The 24,959-nt window shown below is 44.3% G+C and overlaps 1 protein-coding gene across 2 annotated transcripts in view; it reads left to right on the forward strand.

Annotated features, from left to right (window-relative positions):
* Positions 1 to 24,959, forward strand: part of LOC128153345 (E3 ubiquitin-protein ligase rnf213-alpha-like) — a 62,610-nt gene that overhangs the window by 16,974 nt on the left and 20,677 nt on the right. For both annotated transcript variants that reach the window (XM_052812633.1, XM_052812634.1), the window contains exons 20-41: positions 103 to 307; positions 1,093 to 1,272; positions 2,825 to 2,956; positions 3,766 to 4,343; positions 5,367 to 5,532; positions 5,728 to 5,945; positions 6,530 to 6,667; positions 7,183 to 7,362; positions 8,285 to 9,755; positions 10,567 to 10,760; positions 11,425 to 11,580; positions 12,535 to 16,104; positions 17,104 to 17,237; positions 17,379 to 17,474; positions 18,818 to 18,933; positions 20,495 to 20,623; positions 21,306 to 21,370; positions 21,828 to 21,972; positions 23,208 to 23,349; positions 23,571 to 23,744; positions 24,419 to 24,552; positions 24,763 to 24,920. In XM_052812633.1, the coding sequence (XP_052668593.1) occupies positions 103 to 307; positions 1,093 to 1,272; positions 2,825 to 2,956; positions 3,766 to 4,343; positions 5,367 to 5,532; positions 5,728 to 5,945; positions 6,530 to 6,667; positions 7,183 to 7,362; positions 8,285 to 9,755; positions 10,567 to 10,760; positions 11,425 to 11,580; positions 12,535 to 16,104; positions 17,104 to 17,237; positions 17,379 to 17,474; positions 18,818 to 18,933; positions 20,495 to 20,623; positions 21,306 to 21,370; positions 21,828 to 21,972; positions 23,208 to 23,349; positions 23,571 to 23,744; positions 24,419 to 24,552; positions 24,763 to 24,920 (8,481 nt within the window). The remainder of the gene's footprint in view (positions 1 to 102; positions 308 to 1,092; positions 1,273 to 2,824; positions 2,957 to 3,765; positions 4,344 to 5,366; positions 5,533 to 5,727; positions 5,946 to 6,529; positions 6,668 to 7,182; positions 7,363 to 8,284; positions 9,756 to 10,566; positions 10,761 to 11,424; positions 11,581 to 12,534; positions 16,105 to 17,103; positions 17,238 to 17,378; positions 17,475 to 18,817; positions 18,934 to 20,494; positions 20,624 to 21,305; positions 21,371 to 21,827; positions 21,973 to 23,207; positions 23,350 to 23,570; positions 23,745 to 24,418; positions 24,553 to 24,762; positions 24,921 to 24,959) is intronic.

The following is a 24,959-nucleotide window of genomic DNA, read 5'->3' on the forward strand; positions in this document are numbered from 1 at the left end:
GGCCTGCTGTGGGTTAATGGAGTGGGAGAGGAATTTTCTGTAAAGGTACAGGTTCTGCAAAGTGTATTTACAACTAAGAGGAGAAATTTCATGTCCTTACAGGAACCCACATTAGGAAAAATGGTTTCCAAAGTCCTCAAGACAGACAGGTCAACTGTTGGGAAAGTGCTTTCTGCTGTTGTTGAGAAAATATTCTCAGACAAGATGAGAACGTTGGAAGAAGTAGACAGATTTGTTGACAGCACAGGCCCAGTTCTCACAGAGGTGCTCAGCTCTTCTGTGACCTATGATCTCTTCTCTGCTGTCAGTAAGTTTCCCACAGAGTGGCTTTTTTTTAAATTCTTGTTTTGGAAGTGAGCTTTGGTGGGTTCTGAAAGCCAAGCAACATCTAAGGCACGTATCACTAAAATCACAATGTTCTGCCATGGAGCTGGGCAAAGTTTGTGATCAAGTCCTTTCTTTTGCTAGAAGGGAATGTGAGGTTTCACCATCTCTGTTCAAAGATCTGCCAAGTTTGTTGCCAACACAAAATGGAAGAGACAATATATTCACATACCCTGGAAAAATGATGTTTCATTTCAGAAACTAAGAAGCATCTCGATTTCTTTTTCCAGTCGAAATGGTGTTTTGTTGCCCATTCATGGGAGGTGTTTCATTTTTTAAATGAAGCATATTAAAAAAAAAATTATTCCCTGAAAATGAAAAAAAAATAACAGAAATGCTAATTGTGAAGCACCCTAGAGGTTTGTCTCCTGCATGAAGGAGGATTATAACCAAAGCTAGGCCAGGGTCCTCTAAAGATACATTTTGTTTTTCATGTACCTGAGACAATTGAAAAATGCTATTTTACATTGACTGGGAACAAAGCAACATTTTTCCCGTATGCTGGTGTTGGCCACTTAATTGGAAAACAACCAAATCTGTGCATTCCACAAAAGTGGCTGCAACAGATCTCCTTGCTACTCATGGCTTGGAGGCAGGGTGCTACAAAGCTGCTAACTCTTCCTGAGGATGTATGTTAAAAAGAAATCCAGTGGGGAAACTGCTTCTTTGAAAGCACTGCTCTGTCACTAGATTTCATCTATTTTACAGAAAAATCGGAGCACAAGCTTCAAAATCAGATCAATGAAAAAGCAAAAATCCTGCTTTCCCAGTTTTCCAATTTCTTCTGCTTTTTGAGGCATCGAGTTTTCTCAGGAGACATCCCCTGCAACGTACTGTCCATCATCTTGCAGCATCAAGTGATATTTCAGAATATACTGTGCATCTGCGGTAAGCTCACAGTTTCCAAATTTATTTCCCAAAACAGTAGTTTCATGTGGTGTGTTTTCCTATGCAATGGGGCAAATAGAAAATACATCTATTGGAAAGGTATCTAAAATACAGAGAAAACAAAAAATTCTCTGCAAGAGAACAAACACAAGGGCAAAAAATATAAAAGTTGAATACGGGCAATATTTTTAAGCCCTGTTAACACTATGAAGGACAGAAAACAATACTATTCCTCTGTACAATAGATAGCAATTAAAATATTGCGGTGTTCTTATGATTTATTTATAGAATTGTATTTGTGTTTTTAGAATCATAGAATGCTTTGGGTTGGAAGGGACCGTTAAAGGTCACCTAGTCCAACCCCCTGCAATGAGTGGGGACATCTGCAACTAGATCAGGTTGCTCAGAGCCCCGTCCAACCAGACCTTGAATCTTTCTAGGGATGGGGCATCTATCACCTCTCTGGGCAACTTATTCCAGTGTTTCACCACCCTTATTGTAAAAAATGTCTTCCTTGTATCTAGTCTAAATCTAACCTCTTTTAGTTTAAAACCATTAATCCTTGTCCTATTGCAACAGGCCCTGCTAAAAAGTTTGTCCCCATCTTTCTTATAAGCCCCCTTTAAGTACTGAAAGGCTGCAATAAGGTGTCCCTGGAGCCTTCTCTTCTCCAGGCTGAACAACCCCAACTCTCTCAGCCTGTCTTCATAGGAGAGGTGTTCCACCCCTCTGATCATTTTTGTGGCCCTCCATCTGGAGTCGCTCCAACAGGTCCATGTCTCTCCTGTGCTGAGGACCCCCGAGCTGGACGCAGTACTGCAGGTGGGGTCTCACCAGAGCGGAGCAGAGGGGCAGAATCCCCTCCCTCGACCTGCTGGCCACGCTGCTTTTGATGCAGCCCAGGATACGGTTGGCTTTCTGGGCTGCGCACGCACATTGCTGGCTCATGTGCAGCTTTTCATCCACCAGTACCCCAAGTCCTTCTCAGCAGGGCTGCTCTCAATCCCTTCATCCCCCAGCCAGTATTGATACCAGGGGTTGCCCTGACCCAGGTGCAGAACCTGGCACTTGGCCTTGTTGAACCTCATGGGCCCACTTCTCAAGCTTGTCCAGGTCCCTCTGGATGGCATCCCATCCCTCAGATATGTCAACCGCACCACTCAGCTTAGTTTAGTGTTTTTAGCGGGTTTTTTCCTCTTGCTGTTTATTCTGGTTGCAGAACAACATTCAAGGACACAGGCCAGTTTCAAAATCTGCCTAAATTTTACAAAAACCTGGAAGAAATCTCTTCTAGATTCTTCTGCAATAATAAACTTCATCCACGTGTCCCACAGTGTTTTAGACTTTGTCAGTGATCACATCAGAATGGCTCTGGGTTGATACTGCTGCTTTTAGATCAAGTGACACAGCCTTTATGCAAATTCAAGCATGCATTTTTAAACAGCAGTGGTTATATTTCCAGTAGCTCTTCTCTCTCTCCAAGTGATTTTCTTAAAAAATTCTTTATATCTGAGGTCTGGGCATGGGGTTTTTTGTTTGTTTCTTTCCCCAGATTCCTCTGTCTCCAGCTATATAGCAACAGTGCTGAAAGTCAGAAGGGAGGAATATGAGCAATTGGAAGAGCAGAAGAAGCAGAGATGCTCATTTCTGCGTCTATGCAGCAGCATAGAGGATGTGATAAGAGGTACCATCCCATTCTATTTGAGAGGATGGGACTGCCTATGTGGTTCTTAAATGGGGAGCTGTCTCCTAAAATAAAGAGCTGGTAGCAAATCCTCCAGGAAATGGTGCTGCATGACTGTCTAGAGAGTAAGCAGGGAGCTCTTTAAGGAAAAAAGGAGTTGGGAAAGTCTGGTAGAGGTTTATACATGGAAGGAGTTCAGAAAAGTGGGAAAATCTGTCTCATGGGGGAAGATTAAACAGTGCCAGGTATTTCATTTTTCTAAGAGACATATAAGGTTGGATTACCTACTTTGACAAATGTTTGTAGGGGGAAAGTGCATTTCAGACAGGACAAACAATTTCAGACAAGATCTGGGACCTGAAAAGAGGAGGACAGAGCTAGCAAAAGGGAGCAGAAATGTATATTTGTTGGGAAGACTCACGCAGTGAGTGCAAGAATCAAGAGAAGCGATTCTCCAGCTGGGGGGGGAGGGGCGGGGGGCACGCAAATGGTGGGGTAAGTCTCCTCAACCTCTATTTCAGGGCCAAGTTGTTTTCTGATAGTACAGACACTACCACAGTTTCAAGGCCATAGTTTGAAGGCTCCCTTCCTCATCATGGAGCAACTGCCCACCATTTGTTTTCGTGTTGATCTTGGATTCAGTTTTTCCCCCAAGAACTTTGCCACAAACAAATACACACACCCCCACCCCACCCCCCGCACACCCCTCTTTGGTGTTGCAATCGGGTTCAGAATATTTCCATGCTTACAGGGTAAGTGTCTTTCTAGCTGGAGAAATGCATTCATGTTTTTGTTTCCACCTTGTTTAGTGGATAGAAGTGCTGTGAAGAAAAGCATCAGAAAAAGAGGAAGTTTTAAGGATCAGATGTCTGTAAGCAAATTTTCTGTGAACGGCAAGAAGGAAAGTCCTGAATTACATCTCCTTGCTAAATACAGTGACATGATGAAAAAAATTCATATCTTAGAGGAAAGTAATTATTTTCGGAGACTGTGGAAGCAAAAAGCAAAGCAAATCAAAGCCACAATCCCTGAAGAGAAAATTCTCTTGATAGAAGATGTGCAAGAAAACATTTATAAGCCAGCCATTGCTGACTTTCAGAGTACCTATCTGGCCCTCAGAGACTTTTCCATCACCCTTGGGACTGTGCAGAGCCATTTTGGGAAGCAGTTAGCAAATGAGAGTCAACTCACAAAGGAGTTTAAAATTATGGAGATGTGTGAAGGGAAAGGGAATGGAAAAGCTGCCTGGGTAGATGCTGCAGTGGAGAAGATTAAAAACTACCTGACCCTGTCTACAGTGGTGAACACTGCCAAGATGATTGATGAACTGCGGAAGACACTTGAGTTTAATGGAAATTTTCAGATTCTCAATGACCTAACAAAATATGTATGTAGGGCACACATGTATATCTGGCTTATACTGAGTGCTCTTGTGGCTTCTGTGTTGGCAGGTGTGAATGGGGAACCTCTGCTTTTGTATATCTTAATTTTTAACTAAATCATACTGAACACAGTGGATGGAATTTTTCTTCTGGAATATAAATTCCACTGTTGTAGCAGTCTCTCTTTTAGCTTGGCACCTTTATACCAGAGTAAGTGGAGTCAGAAACGTGATTCAGCTCACCCTTAATCAGACTCCTGGTTGTTCGCAAATGAGGTCCCAGTGCCATTAGAGATGCCCAAAGGCATCTGAGGCAACTGTGTGAGGCCAATAGATGCAGGCATCTGTGTGTGTCAGCAAACAAATTCTGCATCAAGTGATTTGGAATAGACAGGGAAGTATTATCTTTCCCAACCTCCATGGAAAGTTTCTGGCAGGATCAGGAGTTAAAAACTCCGGGAGTTAAATAACAGATCCCAACCTAATATTCTCTACCAACTCCAGCAATTCTTCATTTGCTTTCCACATGTTCTTTTTTGCAGATCTCCAAGCCTCATTGCTCCAATCCTGTAAAAGCTAAAATGTTATATTGTCATGACCTTTCTATTATAGTAGCAATGATGGAGCACTGCATGGGTAGCTCCCAAGGAGCAGCTGGATGTTCTGTAACTTTTTGTACTTTGGATAGCTTTCCATGTTTTGGACAGGGTTCCCCAGAAATTTAAAATTGGAGCAGACCTTGTAAATTTTGTGGAAAGGTCCTTTTAGTGATCAGGACTTCAGTGCAGATGTCAGACAAGTTTTATATCATTACTCTGTGCCTCTGCTGCAGGGACTTGTACTGAAATAACCAGACTGGGTTTATGAAATAGATTGGATGAGAGGAACAGAAGTTTCTGGGGAGCTGGCCCTTTGGAAAAGACCCTGAGTGGCTGATGAAACTTTGATGAGTGGGGCGGAGGCAGAGCTTACCTTCTGTCTTCTCTTACCAAGGGACACATATCAGTATGTCTTGGGGTTTTTTTGCAGGAAGAGCCAGAATTCAGGAATAAGAGACTTGATTATATGACCCAGGACTTAATGAAGGTGAAAAATAGTTTGAGCAACCTTCCAGAAGAGATGCTGGACTTTTTGAGGGAACTTCTTGAATGCACAAGGAAAGGCTTTGTCTCCTGGATCAAAACCATAATAAAAGGTGAGTTGTACCGGGATGTAATAGAGTCATCAGATAAGAGAGGCAATAGAAAGGGATCAGGTAGTCCCTATCTGTCACAACAGCCAGAGGCATTGTATGAATCAATTATGTGAACTCCTCAACTATGAGTCAACCATGAAACTCCTCAGCTATGTGTTTCATTTTTTGATTTTTTATTTGTCCTTTTTTTCCTAGACAAAACAGAAATCCCTGTATTTGTGGACCTGGCATCAATTTCTGCAGGTGAAAATGACATCGATATTGACAAAGTGCGGTTCTTCCGTGATGCCATGGCTGCTTCAGCACCCATTATATTTGACCTGAGACCCACATCTGGATTTGAACAGTTCTCTGCAGCCCTGTCATTCATCAGTGAAGCCACTGCAAAAGACAATAATCTGCCCAAGAAGTTGGTGAGTCTACAAATCCCATGTTCCAAAATTACTTGGACTTGTACTAGAAGAATGAATTGCCAAAGTCTGGTGCCATACCCTAGGGGAGTCAAGACATCCAAGTGGGCATAGTGGATATGACATAAAACCTATGAGAAATCCTTGCTGTTTGGTACTGAAGTCCAGTTGGGACACCTTAAAAGACCTTACATGCCTATGTGAGGGCAAGTGGAGGAGACCCATTAGGTGTCACATACAGAAGAAAGTGAATCCAATGCTCTGTGGTTTAGGAAAGTCTAGTCTAGCACTGTCTTGCATAATCCTCTCCACAGAAACTACAACATCCTACTCAGGGTACCATTTAACTGACACCCTTCCTCCAAATTGCCAAAGGCTGGCAGAGAACAGCAGCTTCACAAAAAACTTATTCACTGGCTTTGGCTTTCAGAAAGCTAAGATAGATGCAGATTTGGGTGCAACAGCTGTGCTTTGTCTCTTCAGGCGAAGCAGGCACAAGAAACCCCACTCTTGCCAAAATTGTCCTTACAGAGCTGCCAACTGATTATTAGGTTTCATTCTGTTGTGTTGGGTTTTTTCTTTAACAGAAAGATTCTTGTAATAACAGAGACTGGATACAGATGGTTCATGACTCTCATGGCTCCATAGAGCGTTCCTCAATCTCTCAAGCCAGAGACATCAACAGCAGAGGGATTTTTATCATCTCAGCACCTCAAAAATGCAAGGTAATGGTTCTCCACACTTTTAAGAGTGTTTTCCCGGGGGGTCATCATCTGCCCAAAGAAATTAACATTCTTGAAGTCCATTTCCAAGGAGTATATCAGATAGCCGGTAGATCACTAGACAGATTTGAAAGAAGCACAACCTCATGTCACATTAAGCCTTGGTCATTTCCAAGGCAAAACAGGCTTTTTTTGTCCCCAGGGAGGAGAGAAAGCAATATTTTAATACAAAAAAGAACTCATGTGATCACTGAGAAAGTAAAAAAAGGAAAGGGAAAGATTTAAGATGAGAACTGCTACCCCCTTGTTCAAGTAGAGTGGTGCTTGCAGCATACCCTGAAAGAGTGAGCCCTGCACAATAGAAGAGGGGTTCCACATCTTAAGACATGGGAAAACTTGATGTTTGGCTGTGATATGCAGGGATTTACTACTACTATTCTTGAAGGCCCATTGCACAAGGATGGGGAATTACACAGAGAAAAGGCAGAGTGGGGCTGATCCTCTTACCTGCTTTCCAGGCTGCCCTTGAGGACTGTGTTTCAGTGCAACTGCTGCAGGACACCACAGAGGAAGCATCTCAGACAGATCAGAATGCTAAAGAATACAGCCTGGCTCAGCTCACAGAGCTCCAGAACAAGCTTATGTTGATCACCACAAAAGCTGAGCAAGGTAGAGAGGAGGCAAACCGCTTCCTGGAGGTAAGCCACAGTGCAACACCAATATGTGCTTGGAAAACAGTGTCCATAAGGCTTGGGGTTTTTTGCTAGAATTCTTTCATGGAGACTCATCCTTGACCTTCAGCTCTGACTTTTCAGGAGCAGAGGTAGCAGACTCCCAGATCTCATGTGTAAGGCAAATTATAAATACAGCCATTCTCTTGCAATGTGGTGGTGGAGTGTGAGAAGTCCAACTCTCTGAGGTCTTGGCCTTACCTGCATGTTAATGATGTGGATATCTCCACCCAAGCAAGCCATCTAAGCTCCTGCTGTGGTGAATGAAGAGAAACAGGAAACTCCAGGGGTGTGATGGCGATCACCCCAATGTGGGCACCCACCACAAGCCAGATGCTTCACATACCAAAAATGCCTTTTCCTTATTTCCTATACAAGCTGTTTATTCAGAAGGTGTTTGAAGTGAGGTGTTCTCTTACATACCTGAGGAACCACCTCAACTGCATGCTGCCTGATCAATTGCAGTGCCTCAGTCAGAGATGAAGAAACCTGACAAGGGCCAAATATCTCAAAGGTGGTGATTCTGAGGGTTCAATACAGCTCATCATAATCTTTAGGGGTGGGGTTTGCTTGCTACCTGAGACAATGGAGCTGTCCTTCCTCTATGGACCTCCTTCCCCCAGTAGACATGTGCTATTTACCATGGAACCGGTATTTTTGAATAGTAGAAGTCTTCTAGGAAAACATGCACTTCTAGAGCATGTCCTTGGCCAAGGAATGTATCCTGAGAAGAAGCTATACATAAAAATTGAGCCAAATCCTTTTTTTTTTTTGGTTGTTTAACAGGTTTTAATAGATCTGTGGAAGAAAATGTAATGTGAGAAGTATTCGGTAGTTGTTGAAAACACATGATAATGCATTTCCCTGTTTTGTGTGTGGCATGTTACAGATCCTGGAAAAAGTTCAAATGGTTGGAAAGTTGTACCTGCAGCTTCTCAGTGTTGGAAATATCCTCTTCATAGACTGGAAGGCTGACATCTACTGCAATGCCCAACACAGAGTAAAAGTTTACACAGAATTTGGAATTGCTGGCATCCTTGTTCAGAGCACCAGACCTGTCCTGGAGGAGCTGGATGGCCTTTGCAAAGCAATGGAGCGCTGCCTGGTAGAGTGGAAGAAATATCTGGAGACTCAGAGGGACACCTACTATCATCTCAACCTGTTCACTGCACGCCAGCTCTTCGATTTATGTAGCCAACTGGCCAAAGCTCACAATAGTGTAATAGAGCCACAGATTCTTAATATGCTTTCTGTCATAAAGCATGACGTTAAAGCAGAAGATATTAGAAAAGCCCTGGAGCAAGCCCTCATGACACCAGTTGACCCTGTCAACACATCAACAGGAGACAAGAAGTCTGTTACCTGGCATGACTATGTCATTCGTTTTCCCCAGCTCATCAAAAGCCTGGCTGAATCTGGCTATGATACATCAGTGGCAAAGGCAGCACTGCAGAGCTGCCTTCCAAACTCTGACATTACAGAGCAGAAGCTCATGAGTTTTGCCTTTAAACGACGCAATGACAAGGAAGAGGTTGAAAATCTGAGCAAATTATATGATGAGCAGCGAGCAGCCTTCCTGCAGAAGTCAAGCAAGTTTAAAAACAAGAACATGGATGTTGACCAGGCAACTTTTAGCACCCTTGCAGCAGATGAACTGGCCACTTCCTTTGAGAGTTTGCCATCCATCTGTGACAAGGTGAATCTGCTCTGGGATGCTTACTGTAAGAAATTCACTGGCCTTGTGTCAGACAAATACATCAGCCTGGATGTCTTCGGTGAAACACTGAAGCAGTTAGCAGCTCTTGAAACAACATGTGTCAAGAGAAGTTTACCAGTAGGCCTCGAAGCCAGCAAACCTTCTCTTATCATGTGTAAAGAAGAGGAAATGTTACTCTACATGCTCTCCGTTTACAGACGCACCAAGACAGCACCTCTCCCAACATATGATGAGGTCCTGGTGTGCACACCCGACACAGAGGAGGAAGAAGTGGAGCTGATTGTTAGGAGAGCTCTTTCATCTGATTCTCAAAACCAGAAAATCTACTGCTTGCTGGGTGCTGAGAAATTAGCATACAAAGTTTCCAAACAACTGGAGTCCCACTTCTTCCGCTTGCTGCAATCTTCTACAGTCCCTGACTATAGGTTCATTATCTTTTGCAATGCCAAAGCTCACAATTCTTATGTTATCACAGCCTTCGACACCTACAAAGTTACTATCCCATGCTACTCTATGACAGAAATCCAGGCATACCTGAGCACGCATCTCAAAGTGCCTTGTGGGACAGCCCCTGTTGCTCAGGCCTTCGAAGAACCCTATCAGCAGAACGTGAAGTTCATATTTTCAGATCAAGCAGGAATGGGTAGGTGTTAGTAGTCCTACTGTGAGTCATGTCTCAAACCAGGAGGCCTTCAGAGGAATGTGGCATGCAACGGAGAGCCCTCCACTCTCCTCACTTGCTTAGTTTTGGGTGGTGAATTTTAAGAGGGATTTTAGGCCATGTGGAAAGAGTCCAAAGGGGAATGACAATGTAGTCTAGAAAACATGAGCTCCGAGGGAGCTACAGTTGTCCAATCTAAAGAGAAATAAATAATGGTGTGAGACTCTGGGAAAGAGCAAGAAACAAGACTTTCTCCATGGGATAAACTAGGTCATAGGGATGGGAGTCAGTTGCCTAAATAAGCCCAGATGTCCTCTGAAAGACCATAGGCTAGCCTAGCTGGCCTCTACCTGCCATCCCAGGATGGAACAAATGTTCTGTAGGCCCTTTGCAAGCCTCAGCAGGATGTCTTATGCTTCCTACCATTTCTGAAACATTTCAAGATATGTCTCTTTAGACAGTAAGGTTTTCTGACATTTTGTAGGGCACATCTGAAGCAAGTTGGTCAGGATCCAGGCCTTCTGGCTATGTCTGTATTGGTAATCTCAATGGGGCTGGAGTGGGGACATGAGTTCTGTCTTGCAATGGGCCATACTGCTAAAATTGTGAGCACAGGTTTGGAGGATGTCCCTTGTGACTGGGATCTGGTCCCAGGTATTGTTCTAAAGAGGCTGTTGAGAGATGGCCACTCAGTTTGGAGCGAGTTCAGATGTCTGGAGAAAGACAGTCCCATGCATGTGAAAGGGCAGACTGACTCCGAGGGTGAATCTTGGCTGTCTCTTCTGTTCCTTAGGGAAGTCTCTCTTCGTGGACAATACCCTCAAAAAGATCCGTGCCCAGCTGGGTGATTTACCAGTGGTTCACAAAACTATTAGGCTGATGGAGTCAGAGATTGATTTCCAGTTCCTTCTGGAGGAGCTACTCTCTGTCGAGGAACTTCCAACTGAAGCTCAGCCAACTGTCTTCCATATCGATGTGTCACCAGCGGTGAGAGTCTTTGTCTTGGTGGTTGAACATGGAGTGTCCAAGACCTCATAGGCTTTTTTAGAGGAGGGTATTTTCACAGCCTCTTGTGCTGGCTTATTCTCATCTACACTACTAGCAGCAGGTGCTTAAAAGTTAAAGTGAACAACAAGAGTTCTGGGTACAGTTTGGAAGCTCAGGTGCCTGCATTTGCCTTGTTCCATGCCCACAGGTGAGGAAGCTGTGTGAAATGGGTCCCATTTCATAAAAGCAATCTTTCCTCCTACAGTGGTATCAATCAGAGTGTAGGGCACTGAAGGATGGCCGAATTCAAACTAAGTGATCAGACATAGAACCCCCATACACAGGGAGAAGAAGGGGTGGATTCTCCATCTCACATCCAGTCTGGTACTGCTCTGGAATGAGCTGTATTTAAACAAAAGGTAGTGGGCTTAGGGCAGAGAGTGAATCCAGATGACCTAGTCCTACCTCAGAAGGCTGCAGAGCACCAAGCATCTGATCATATTAACAGTTACAGCTCAGTGTGTGATAGAATACTAATCCGGCACAAGAACAGAAGCAAAGCTGTAGCCTGGCTGCAGGTACTACTACCTGCCATGGGTAGTGGGTTAAGTATGTTTTGGTAGACATTTCTTTCACCAGTTTTCAAATGTTTCTTCCCTGTCAGGTGTCAACAGGTCTCTACCGGCTGCTGGTTGAGCTATGCATCCTAAGACACATCCAGAGTCCCAGTGGCTTAGTCTGGAAGTGCAAATCCTCTCATCTTTACTTGATTGAGTATCTGGCAAAAGGAAGAGGTGTTAGCAGAACAAGGAAACAAGAGGTATTGCTTTGGGGATGGTGTGCTCACGTCAGAGGAATAGTAAGGGAGGATGTTAACATAACTAGGTCTGCACCTGCAGTAAATCTGCTAAAATCCAAAGTCTCTTTTAAAGCTGCATGTAATTTTTGGGTCTGTCTCTCCACTGGAGTGATGGCTCATCTACGTAGAAACAAGCAGTCCCAGCATGTGTCTACTCTGGAAAGGAAATGTAAGATGCTGTGTGGGGTTTGGGTTTTTTTTTCAATTCATTCCTGGTGTGACATAGACATCCCACATGTTCAAAAAATAATAGAAGTCTCCTATATGAGAAATGAAGGAGGACATTCTACAAGAGGAAATTAGGGATGTGATGCAGAGTTAGAACATCCTGAGTGGCCTGGAGAGGGTGAATGGGGAGCAAGCATCCACCATCTCTTCCAACACAAGAACCAGGAGCATCAAACAATGTTAACAAGATCAGCTTAGAACAAATGGAAAGGGGGTGATTCTTCATGGTATGGGTCATAAACCTCTGAGGGTCCTTGCCAAAGGGGGCTGTGTGTGCCCCCTTTGACAGGTTGACACAGGTGCAAGGTGAGTCTGGCCAAGTATTTGGAAGGGAAAGCCATTGTGGCTTGCTAACTACAGAAAGCAGATGAAAATGGAGAGTAGCCTGTGCTGAAACCTGTCTGTTTGGAATATCATTTTCTGGGTGGAAATAATCATGCTTGCTGTATTCTAGCTTTTCATTGGACATCAGCTCAGCACCAGGATCTTACAGGTTATGGTCATGTCAGTACATATTCATCTAGGAGCATGCATGCAGGCTTGGACAAATTTGATCTACATATGATTTTCGCAGCTTCCTGACCTATTTGTGTGCAGAAAAAAAAGCTCTTGAACTGTAGGCAAATGCAGAAGGTTGGGAAACTGTCCTCATTGTAATCTGTGTGCTCCTTATTGACTCTCTTTTAGATGTCCAGTGAAACAGAAGAAAAGTTCCTGGATCTTTTTCCTGCAGTGAAATGTGTATCACCAATGCGTGTACTTGACTTGCTGGAACACCCCAGCTCTGGTCGTCTTTCTGAAATGAAAGAAGAGCAGTTTGACCGAGACAAGTTAAAGAGTGAAGCTTTCCAGAGGTCTTACCAGTACCTCAGCAGATATAAGAGGGGGGAAGACCTTGACCATTTCCTTTTCATCCCTGAGAGGACTGAAGGGACAGAGGAAGAGTGCCTGAAGCTCTTACTGGAGTTCTGTGGGAGACACAACCCTTCCTGGACTGAGCTTAGCAACTTCACTCATTTCCTAAACTTCCAGCTAAGCAAGTGTGAGAAATCAGTTTTCTGTAGCCCAGCAGCTGGAGAGGATTTCCAGGGGTTTAAAACATTTGTGGTAAAGTTCATGGTCACCATGTCCAAGGACTTTGCCGTGCCTTCTTTTGACATCTCTGATGAAAGTGTGCCAAGTGCAGAAAATGATGATGAGGAAAACAGCATTATAAGACAGTACCAGCTAAGACGAAAATGGGAACAAGAGTCCCACCCCTATATAGTCTTCCATGCAGACAATGACTCCATGGAGTTCTTGGGTTTCCACATCAGCAATAACTTGGATGCTATCGATGCCCATTCTCGAGCTGTTTTAGAAAGGAATGTTATCAAATATAAATTATACCGCACTTTGAAAGCCCAGCATGTTCCTTTCAATAAGAACTTTGAAGACTTGCCCAGAACAATGCAGCTGGAGGCCCTCTGCAGAGTTTTTGGTGTAAGCTACACCCAAGATCCAGATGAATCATATCAGCTGACACTGGACAACACCATGAAGATGCTTGCCATTCACCTGCGGTTCCAGTGTGGGATCCCTGTAATCATCATGGGTGAAACAGGTTGCGGGAAGACAAAGCTTGTGCAGTTCATGTGCAGCCTGCAAAGGGCAGGCAGGGACATTCAGAACATGGTGGTGGTACGTGTGCATGGTGGCACTACCTCCAAGACCATCCACAAGAAAGTTAGGCAGGCAATTGAGCTGGCACACACCAATGAAGAAAGGCACAAAGTGGACACCGTACTCTTTTTTGATGAAGCCAACACATCAGAAGCTATCTTTGCAATCAAAGAGGTGCTGTGTGATCACAGTGTAAATGGAGAGAAGATTCTCACTGACCGTTTGAAAGTAGTAACTGCTTGCAACCCTTACAAAAGGCACACCAAGGAAACTGTAGAGAAACTTGAAAAAGCTGGCTTGGGGTACCGAGTCCGGAGTGAAGACACACTGGAGAAACTAGGCTACATTCCTTTGCGGCAGCTGGTGTATCGGGTCAAGCCCCTTCCACCTAGCTTATTGCCTCTTGTCTGGGATTTTGGACAGCTGAATGAAAAGACACAGAGCCTGTACATCAGAGAGATTGTAAAGTCCACCATGAAGAACAAGATCGCCATTGGAAATTTGGACGTCTTTACCAGTGTCATTTCAGCCTCCCAGAAGTTCCTCAGGAAGAAGAAGGATGAATGCAGGGTTGCCAGTCTTCGGGATATAGAGCGCTGCATGGGCATTGCACTCTGGTTTTATAAATTAAGAGACCTGCTATTTCCTCAGATTGATAAGAAGAAGTACAAAAAGGAACAGGAGCCAATCTTAAATGATGCAGAAAGGGCCTTGATCCTTTCAGTGGGAGCTTGCTATTATGTATCTCTGGAGAGCCGCAAAGATTACCTGGAGGAGGTCGCGAAATGCTTTTCTGTCCCTGCATCCCTGCTGCAGCAAGAGATTGAGCTTTGCCAAGAGGTATTTCTTGATAACCTCTCTATTCCTGAAGCAACAGGCCGCAATGATGCTCTGAGGGAAAACATCTTCATGTTAGTTATGTGCATGGACCTACGAGTTCCACTCTTTCTGGTTGGGAAGCCAGGAAGCTCAAAATCCCTGTCTAAAACCATTGCTGTGGATGCCATGGTGGGCAGGCTGTCCCAAAACCAGTTGTTCAAAAGATGCAAGGAGATCCAGCTGATGTCTTTTCAGTGCAGTCCCCATTCAAAGCCAGAAGGGATCATCTCCACTTTCCGACAATGTGCACAGTTCCAGAAGGGGAAGAATCTGGATGAGTTTGCGTCTGTGGTCCTCCTGGATGAGATTGGCCTTGCAGAAGACTCACCAGAGATGCCACTGAAGACACTGCACCCTCTTCTTGAAGATGGTTGTGTTGATGATGAAAACCCAGAATCTTACCAAAAAGTTGGCTTTGTGGGCATTTCAAACTGGGCCCTAGACCCTGCCAAAATGAACAGGGGTCTTCTAGTATTTCGGACTGATCCTAGCAAAGAAGAGCTAGTTAAAACCGCAAAGGGCATCTGTGCTGCACAGCCTCACCTTGAAAGCATTGAGGATTTGTTCCCTTTGCTGGCAGAATTCTACTGCAAGGTGCTAAAAACACAAAAAAATGAGTTCTTTGGGCTCCGTGATTTCTACAGCTTGATCAAAATGATACTGTCCTACACCCAGGACAAGAAGTGCAATTCTCAAGAGGAGATCATTATAAAGGCCATTCAGAGAAACTTTGGAGGCTCCAGTGATATCAATCCTGTTGAGCTCTTCCGAAACTGCATCAGTGAGGTGTATCTTCCCCCTGACTTGGAAACCAGCCACACACTTTGTTTGCTGAAGGAAAATATGGGCAAACAGCGGGCAGGACTCATGTCTCGATATCTCCTGCTGCTGACAACCAACCACGCAGCTTTCCACATCATCCAGATGGCACAGCTTATAGATACTGAGAACTGTGAAATCATATTTGGCTCTGGTTTTCCACAGGACCAAGATTATTCCCAGGTATGCCGGTCTGTCAGCAGAGTGAAGATCTGCATGGAGACAGGCAGGCCTGTTGTTCTTTTAAATATACACAACCTTTATGAGAGCCTTTATGATGCACTCAACCAGTGCTTCGTTAGTCTGGGGGGAAATTACTATGTGGACCTGGGTCTTGGCACTCACAGAGTGAAGAGCCGTGTGAAGGACGAGTTCAGACTCATTGTGATAGAGGAGAAGAATGTAGTCTACACCCAGTTCCCCACCCCACTGCTGAACCGCCTGGAGAAGCACTGCTTGGACATGAACACCATTCTGAACTGGCAGCAGCAACAGCTGAAGCAGGACCTGCAGACCTGGGCCAGGCTGTTTGTCTTCATTGACAGCAGCAAGTTCTCCAAGGTTTGGTCCACCAAGCTGAACCCCAAGGAACAGGATGTCTTCATCGGTTTCAGCAATGACACATCTGCAGCTGTTGCTTTGCAAAGCACTCAGAGTAGGTCCTGGGGAGACTTTGAGCCCTATGAAGAGCCAGTGTTCTCTATTGCCAAAAGGAAACTTGTTCAAGGTGCAACCCCTGACTCCATCCTGCGCCTTAAATACTCCCTTGTGGATGATGCTGAGCAGATCCAAGACTTGTACTTCCACAAGCAGAAGCACAACAGCCTTGTCAGCGTTTTGAGAGAGACAGTTAACTGGCAGCCAAGGAAAGAGGGGACTGCTGGGCTCTGTCTGCAGGTACGTGTGCTTCACTGTAAAGCAGTGAGAGTGGTCTTTGTTTTCCCAATGAGGGAGGTTGCCACACAACCTCCATTAAGCCACTGGCTAATTTCCACTGTTGAACAGTGATGGGCTTCTACCTGTCCTCTTTGGCTCCTGCCCCATCAGTTGTATCACACATATGCCTGGCTTCTGCCTTGTGGTCCTCTGCACTCAGGGTGGGCTCTGCTTCTACTCTTGACCTGGATGTGGTGTATCTGCTAACAGACAGGCAGTGGGTGCCAGCTCCTAACTCTGAAGGCTCTGGAGGTTCAAGGCTAAGATAGCCAGGGCATCATTCATTGCCTGCAGACAAGTGACAAGCACCACTGGTGATGCTGTGGGGATCTCACCAAGCCTCCAGCAGGACTTTAGGTGGTTCAGGCAATTCTGCAGGTCCTGGGTCATGCCCACTGCCCCTGACATCTATTATCAGGAGGTGTTGTCCATGCCAAAGAAAGCATCCTGATCAGTTCTCCACTGACCGTCACAGGAGCTCAGGAACCTGTGTTGCATACAGATACCTAAAAGGGTATCGGCTGAATCCCCAAACAGCATCTACAGTACTGGGAGCCCACAGCCTTGAGAGAGAGTCAGTCCAGTAGAGTCATATGCGGGGACCATCGTGCTAGGTCCATAACATTGCATGGAAAGGCTCTTCCAGCCCTCAAGGTTTGAAGTGCTCATGTACATCTCCCAGCAGGATTCCTTTGGAGTCACTGTCTCACAGCATCTGAGTCATTGCTAAGGATGCATCTCAAGTCTAAGTCACTTGTAGCACTAGGAATCAGGGTTCTTCTGGTTGTTAACAGTGCTCCTACACTTCTTCCCTGTAAGCAGGGCACATTTCTGTGTCTTGCCTTTAGGAAGCACTTAAAAAAGTCCATAAGGGGATCACTTCAGTTTTCCCACCCATTAGGAATGGTAATACAACAACTACACGATATTTCCCTGGAATTTATTTCCCTTTCACTGCAGGTTTCTACGCATGCAAGACTTCTAAATGAGAGAGATTTAGAAGAGATAAAGAAGACACTTAACCTTCAAAATAAAATCCACTGCCTCTTTCTAAGCCAGTTTGACACCGAATACACTTTCCGCCAGGAACTCAGGTGAGGAGAGATTTCCTTCTCACCTTTGTTAATTTTATAGACTGGGGTTTTGGGGAAAGAGGGCGAGGGGGGAGAAGGGAGAGTGGAGAACAGAGGTGGTTTTATGAATAGAGCAATAACAGACCATTTCATTGTCTGCAGGAATTTTTTTGCACAATCATCAGAAGAGAAATTGCTCCTCATCCAGTTTCACTTTGATGAGCCACAGAGCAGCAAAAGGCTTCTAGCTTGTGCCAAGTAAACATCCTTCCTTCTTTCTTCTTTCCTTCTGTATTTCTTTAGTCAGGTGCAAAGGTAAGGGAGGATGCAGTGGCCAAATAGCCATGGGATACAGCATTGGTTTTAGTGACCTATTCAGTGGAGTCATTGGAGATGTTCTCATATATCTTTATGTGTATATCTGTGTGGGTGGGCTCATGACTATGTTCTGTAGCTTAAATTTCCAAGCCTGTGTTTGTTAAGATATTAAGATAAAACACCCCTAACATCTCAGCTTTCCTTTGTCTAAAAGAACATCTTCTTCATTCTAGGAGCATGCTTTATACATCCTTCCCACATTAAAACCACCTTCCCCTCGCATGATTGACTTAACAGCACAAGGTACTCTAAACAGGGCCTAACACCAGATGACTTTTTCCTTTAGTCATCAAACCAAAGCACTTAAACTGACATCTGGTGCCATTTGAGACATCCTAGGGATCCAAGACACCTCTTAGGGCTGGCTGATAGGACACAGGACCTTCAGGAGACTTAAGCCCTTCTGGGCACAAGTGAGGGCTGAAGTCATTGACATTATATGAGGTTATGAGTATTGTCTGAGTAGCATTATATGAGGTTGGTCTCAAGCCCTTGAAGTACATTAGTGACATCCTCCCCCAGCCAGACACATCCTCTCTCAGTATAGTCCCTCTTACCCCTTTTCTCACTCTCCTGCATTTCCCGTTCATATCCTCTCTTCACCATCTCAGCTAATGTGCATGTTGTCTCCTGAAATGCTTTCTTCTGGGTGGATTTGTGCTTTTCTAGAGAGAGACTTGAACTTTTGTGGTCCTACTTCTAGGAAAACTGTGCTGGATTTTGGCCTGTTTCCCCGCAAGTCCTGGATTGGTCTGCGTTGTGGCTTTTGTTGTCTAATTTGTCTGTATGTTTGTGGCAGATATTGCTAATATTATTCTTGTGATTGCCAGAAGGAACATATGATTGGGCAGAGACCCATACGTACAACAAAACAAATTCAGATTAAAATAAAGATTCAGTATTCAGCAGGGAGGGAAATTTGTCATGAAAGAGTTTGCTGAGGCGTGTGACTTACTTAGTCATTGTTTGGAGAGGGTGTAGGAGAGATATGTGGGCATGAGTCTTGAAGTAGCCAGCACCAAACTGGCTCTTGGCCCAGCCAGGGCTTGGCTGAGCTGACCTTCCCTCTTCCCTTTCCACCGCTGCAGCACAGGCACACCTCAAGCTGTTAGCCTTTCCAAAAGCTCTACCTGAGCCCTGGAAAGGCAGGGGGTGGCTTTGGGAGACTCTCTGCCCAACTGACAAAGAGAATGGACTTTTTAGACTCCCTGTCCTGATTCTAGGTACTGTATCACAGATGAGAGAAAGAAATCAACAGGCACAGGCTCATCACATGTTGTGCTGGCCACTCAAGTCCCGCGAGTTCTGGGAGGCTGCGGCTACATGGCATTTGACAGTGGTAAGGCTGAAATTGCTATTTTGGATGAGGGTGAGAGTGGGAGGGAAAGGAGATGTTATGCAAAGGCAAGAAGAAGGATCCAGAGATCTACAGACCAGATAGATAGCCTCACACTGATCCCTGGAAAGATGATGCAGGAAATAATTCTGGAAACCTTTTCCAAACACATGAAAAGCAGCAAGTCAACATGGACTTAGGAATGGGAAATCAAGTCTGACCAACCTGATAGCCTTTATGATGAGATGACTGGCTTGGTGGATGAGGAGAGAATGGTGCATGGTGTTTACCTTGACTTTAGTAAGGCTTTTGACACTGTCTCCCATAACATCCTCACTGACAAACTAATGAAGTATGGACTAGATAAATGGACAGTGAATTGGACTGACAAGTAGCTGAGCTGCTGCACTTAGGAGGTTTTGCTCAACAGCACGAAGTCCAGCTGGTGGCCAGTCATTAGTGGTGTTACCTCAAGGATCAATACTTGTCAGTACCGTTTAACATCCTCATTAATGACCTGGATGATAGGACAGGGTGTACCTTCAGTAAGTTTGCTGATGATACAAAACTGGGAGGAGTGATTGATACACTGGAGGGTTATGCTGCCATCCAAAGGGACCTGGACAGGCTGGACAAATGGGCTGACAGGAACCTCATGAAGTTCAACAGAGAGAATTGCAAAGTCCTGCATCTGTTGAGAGACCAGTACAGGCTGGTCACTGACCAGCTGGAAAGCAGCTTTGCAGAGAAGGACGTGGTGGTCCTGTTGGACATCAAGTTTAACATGAGCTAGCAATGTGTCCTTGTGGCAAAGGCAGCCAACATAGCCTTTATTAGGCAGAGCACTGCCAGCAGGTCGAGGAAGCTGATCCTTCCCCTCTACTCAGCACTGGTGAGGCCACACCTGGTCTCCTGTGTCCATTTCTGTGCTTCGCAATATAAAAGAGACATGGACATACTGGAGCAACCCTAGTGAAGGGCCACAAAGATGATTAAGGGACTGGAGCATTTTTCATATGAGGAGAGGCTGAGAGAGCTGAGACAGTTCAGCCTGGAGAAGAGAAGGCTCGTGGGATCTTATCACTGTGTATACATGCATGATGGGAGGGCATAAAGAAGATGGAGCCAGATGCTTCAGTGGTGTCCCATGACAGGACAAGAGGCAATGGGCACAAACTGAAATACAAGAAATTCCATTCAAACATAAGAAAAAACTTCTTTAGGTTGAAGGTTGTCAAACACCTTTTGGGTTATAGCATCATTCTCTTCCCTAGTTAATGGATAAGAATGACAGTTAGGGTATTTGTGCCCATTAGCACTGGGAAGATGGAGAGGGGGGGAACAGAATGATATGAGAAGCATGTCCTCCCTCAGAGCAAAAAGAAACAGGAGGTGGTAAATCTTCCATCTCTCAATATCTTATTATCCAGGCTGCTGGTAGGTCAGGGCAGCCAAAGTTTATTGATTTTTCTGGATGGGTGTTGTGCACCAAGGAGAGCAGGTCAACTGTTCACAGCAGTTATGTCCGGTATTACTATTTCTGTCATGCTTACTGCCTCCCCAGGTGAATGGATGTCGATCCACTTGGATGATCTGATGCCCCCAGAAAACTTTACAGCCAATCTAGGCCATCTCGCCAAAATGACTATTGCTGAGATTTTCATGACCACTTTCCAGGAGCATCTCCCAACAGGTAACCAGCCACTTGCTTTTCACCCACTACCTGCACAGCTCTGTCCCTTCCTCTGTCCCATTTGCTCCTCCTCCAGCTTTAAGTACAGCTAGATCAAGCGGTCCATGAAGGCACTGGCTCTGGGTCTCAGCAGAACTTCCTGTACTTGCTGTTTCTGAAGTCCTCACAGCATTGCATTTTCTTCCTCCTGGTCTGAAAGCTGTGACTGTAGGGTAGCAGGGTACCTAAGCTAGTCTTTCAGTTACAATAGCAAATTGGCTGTGCTGCTGTGGCATTCAGCATACAGTAGACACTCTGATTCCCAGCAAGTCTTTCTGCCCACCTTGCCAAATAAAACCACTAAATATTCATGATCTGGTGAGTTCAAAGCCAACTCAATACATCCTTTCCATTGTTTTCAGGATGTATGGACAAGGGGAGGCAGGAGCAGTTGGGGAGGAACTCCATTTCTTGTCCTGACACACCCACATTTCCTATGGGGTCCCAACCAAAACTGAGATCTGGTTATTGGGCAATTCTCCCCAGAGGGGACAAAGCCCAGGCTGAAATTTCTGAGATTGACAGCTTTGCAACCCTTTGTTGATTGTTGAGAGACTCCAGATGCTTCCTTTGGATAGAGGTATCTATCTTTCAGGTTTCTACATCTTTTACAAAGGAGTCTTATGACTGATTGTGATTTCAGGTTCTCCAGAGGAATCTGCTGCTCTTGAAGATCCAGCCAAGTCTAGTCTTCTTCCAGAAGGAAATGTATGATTTATTTATTTTTTCTTATTTCAGCTGCCTGACATTACACAGGGACTGGTTTAGGAAACAATAGATTTCATAGGCATTTAGGGATCCAGTTATGCTGGTCCCTGGCTCAGATAGTACATTTACCACAGGAAAAAGTAGTTGCAGGTCTTTGTGAGTCACACAGTGAGGGTGAAGTTGTCCCCACCCTATGACAGACCAGCACAAGGCCAGAGTAGGCACATTTAAGCCTTTTGTGAACTTTGACAAAGCATGAAATCTCTTTCACCATTTCTCCATCCCTTGCCAGGGCTTTTAGCACTTCTCTGCAATGTTGGGATTGATTTACTAGGGATGGTGTGGTGAAGTAGACACATACCTGCGAGTCCATTGTGTCAAGTTAAGTAGGAATTGACAGAGCAAATGCAATGCAGTGTTAGGCAATACACTGACCTCCAGTCTTTTCCATTCACAGCTCCTCAGCATGGACTCTATGATCAAACAGAGCATCCAGAAAGCTGTGATCCAGCTGGAGGACAAGGCAGACAACAGTCGGCGTGCCACTGAGAGAATCATGATCATTCACAACTTGCTTTTCCAGGATCATAGTAGAACCACGTGTAAGTACAAACCAAGGCCGAGGGCTGGGCTTTTTCATTTACACATTGCTGCATCTTGCACATTGCAAACCATGGTACAGGGGGAACGAAATGAGTGGTTTAATGATCTATCCTGGTGCCCGTCTAGGCCAGCATGGGGGGAGGTCCCAAAGGAGAGAGGACTAGGTTTTCTCAGGGCCTCTTCTGCTCTCCATGCACCCCATGTTGTGTGTTCTCAGAATCTGTACTGAAATATCCAGCTTTTCCCATGACCTTTGATGGAGACCTTGGCAGAAAAATCTGAGGCAGAGGTCACTTTATACCACCATGACTATTTTGGAGTCCAAAGCCACCCAATTGATTTCTACATAGAATTGATACAAATTATTTGTGCAGGTGATGTGGTGTCTTGATAGAAAACTGTAGCTTCAGCAAAATGGAAAAGGTCTGGTTTCATCAGAAACCAAGCACCAAAATCCTTGTAGGTGCATTTGGAAATTATTCTTTCCTGCATATGGAAAGACTTTGTCACTATGGTGCATGACTTGCTCTTCTTTGAACAATAGGTTCCTGTCAGGTGCCTAGGATGTTTGTTAATGACTGAAAAAGAAAAGAGACCATGTTGCCACTTAAAAGATGTGGTGGGTCTGGAAAGTCCTTGTGGTCACATGGCAAAACCAGAATTTAATCTGTCCTAAATTTTGACTATAAGAAAATGTCCCTCAGGAAAAGGTGTTTTCTTGTGATTGCATAGTGACACCTTCATTCCTCAGCACAACGCAGGATGAATTTTGCTTGTTGTTATATCAGTACTAAAATGGAAACAATCCCATCAATTTTATTTTATATTGATACCAGTGTCATACAGATAAGAATGGGATGTTAAGCCTTCTGCAGCACTGTGACTATTCTCGTGACATGCAATACTAAACATTTCTCTATATCAATATGAATATCAGAGTACTTATACACCAAAGAGCCTAATTATTTTTAAAAGACTGAGACAGAGAGAAGTGGATTTTCTTTCCTCCATCAAAAATGGCATGTTTTTACTAAATGTTGCCCCCAAAATCAACTCACTAGAAATAAAGAGGAAAGGGAAGAGACTAGAATATAAAGTCCCTGGATTTTATTGTGGAGGAAAACCAAGAACTTTCATGGAGGTCACTTCCTATGACTAGCTTTACTTCGACTGAAAACTTTGCATGGGAACCCCTTTCATTCAAATGTTTTCATAAACTTCTTTTTATTATTAGTTTATAGTCATTTTATGACTGTGCTGAAAAGGAGAATTTGCAACCTCCTACAAGAACGTGAGAAAATAAGCCTTGAACCAAGGGACTGGGTTTTCCGCAGAGCTGTCTCCAGTGAGTTCATCCTTGAAGACACTTCATTCAGGTACTTTTATCTGTGCAGCCCTTTCCAAATTTCTGACAGGTCTGTTTCTGAGAGTGTTAAAAGAGCTGTGGTGTGTGAAGCACAATACTTAATGGGGCTCAGATATGACAACCAGGAGGGATATTGCTATCTGGTATACAGAAATAGATGTGAGTTTCTGATGAATAGAAGATTGGTCAGGTACAAGGAAGACACTTGACAGGCCATGTTATCACTTCTAGGCATGCACTCTGGATGCATTTAGAAGACATCGTGGCCAATCTATTTGCTCAAATTCTCGCAGTGGTGGATGCAAACAACAATCTGGATCATCTCTCTCCACTGTCTCCATTCTCAGAACTGTGGCTTCAGATGTTTAAAGAAGAATCCTTCTTGAGAATTAAATATACCAGCAAGTAAGAGACTTGGTGGAAAAATACAGTATGTACATTAGGAGAATAAAAACCTGCTTTCATAATGCAACCCTCTACAGAAAGAAATGGTAAAACAACAAGTCTGAAGTTACAATAAGCTCACACAACTCATAACTTATCCATGATAAGTCCTTTGTGTTGTGACACCGGAATCAGAACCTTCCAGTTCTCTTAAACCTTCAGCAACCCAGGAACATTAGCAAGGAATGCCAGTTCCTTGGAATAGTGATTAACACAGGGTAAAGTCAGAAACGATAGGTCCAGAGTTTAGAAACTTGAATTTGTGTTCCCTAAGGTCAGAGCAGATGAATCCCCTCCCCAGCATAAAATGCATTTAGTGTCCAACTATCACATTTTAATTGATCAGTCAGCTTACTCTGAACAGCAGCTGTGGTCAGAGACAAGACAAATGTTGTCCGACTCAGTTGCCTTTCCCCTGCTGCAGCCTTTTTTAGCCTTCAGCTCCCAGTGACAGGAACTTTTTCTCCTCCTGCCTTGTTTTCACTGCTGCTGAGTTTTTTTACAAAATATCTTTCTCTTCTTTTTAACCTTTTAAGCAGAACATATACTAGTGGCAGTCAGAAATTTCTCTGTGATGCTTCAGTTCAGTACACGTAGAGCATATTATGTGATTGCTTCATTCTGTGCTTTTTAAGGAAACAAGATGCTAGGATTTCTGTGTTGTCAATGACTGAAGACCCCAACACATCTGTCTTTTGCCAGTTCCCATTCAGTTGGGTTTTGAAGGCCTACCTGGAGGAGCTATGGGAGAGAGTCTATAATATGAAAGGTAACATCAGACTTTTCAAGCAGGTATTGTTCTTTAACCCAGGGAAGCTGATCTCCAAAGTTTCCCGCAATAGCCAAAGTTGTGGTAGGAGCAACCATAGCAGTTCTGTTCCCCACACAACCATAATGACTCAGAACATCTGTTGTGCACTCCTGTTTTCCTGTCAACTTCTATTTTCTGGGTATCTGACATCTCTGTCCTTTCCTCTAGGTCATCCAAAAGTGCCTATGAAGGAACCAGCCAAATTGTTCCAAACACTGATCAAGGATGTGTTGATGCCAGATGGCAGTAATTCAAAGATGATGCAGTGTTACACAAATGACTTTCTAAGGATGACTTTTCCTGGGCAAGATCTTTCTGTCTATGAGGTAAATAGGGTTTGGTGGAGTACAGGCTTTAAAAGACAC

Source organism: Harpia harpyja, chromosome 17 (genome assembly GCF_026419915.1).
Source record: "Harpia harpyja isolate bHarHar1 chromosome 17, bHarHar1 primary haplotype, whole genome shotgun sequence".
Lineage (NCBI taxonomy): Eukaryota > Metazoa > Chordata > Aves > Accipitriformes > Accipitridae > Harpia > Harpia harpyja.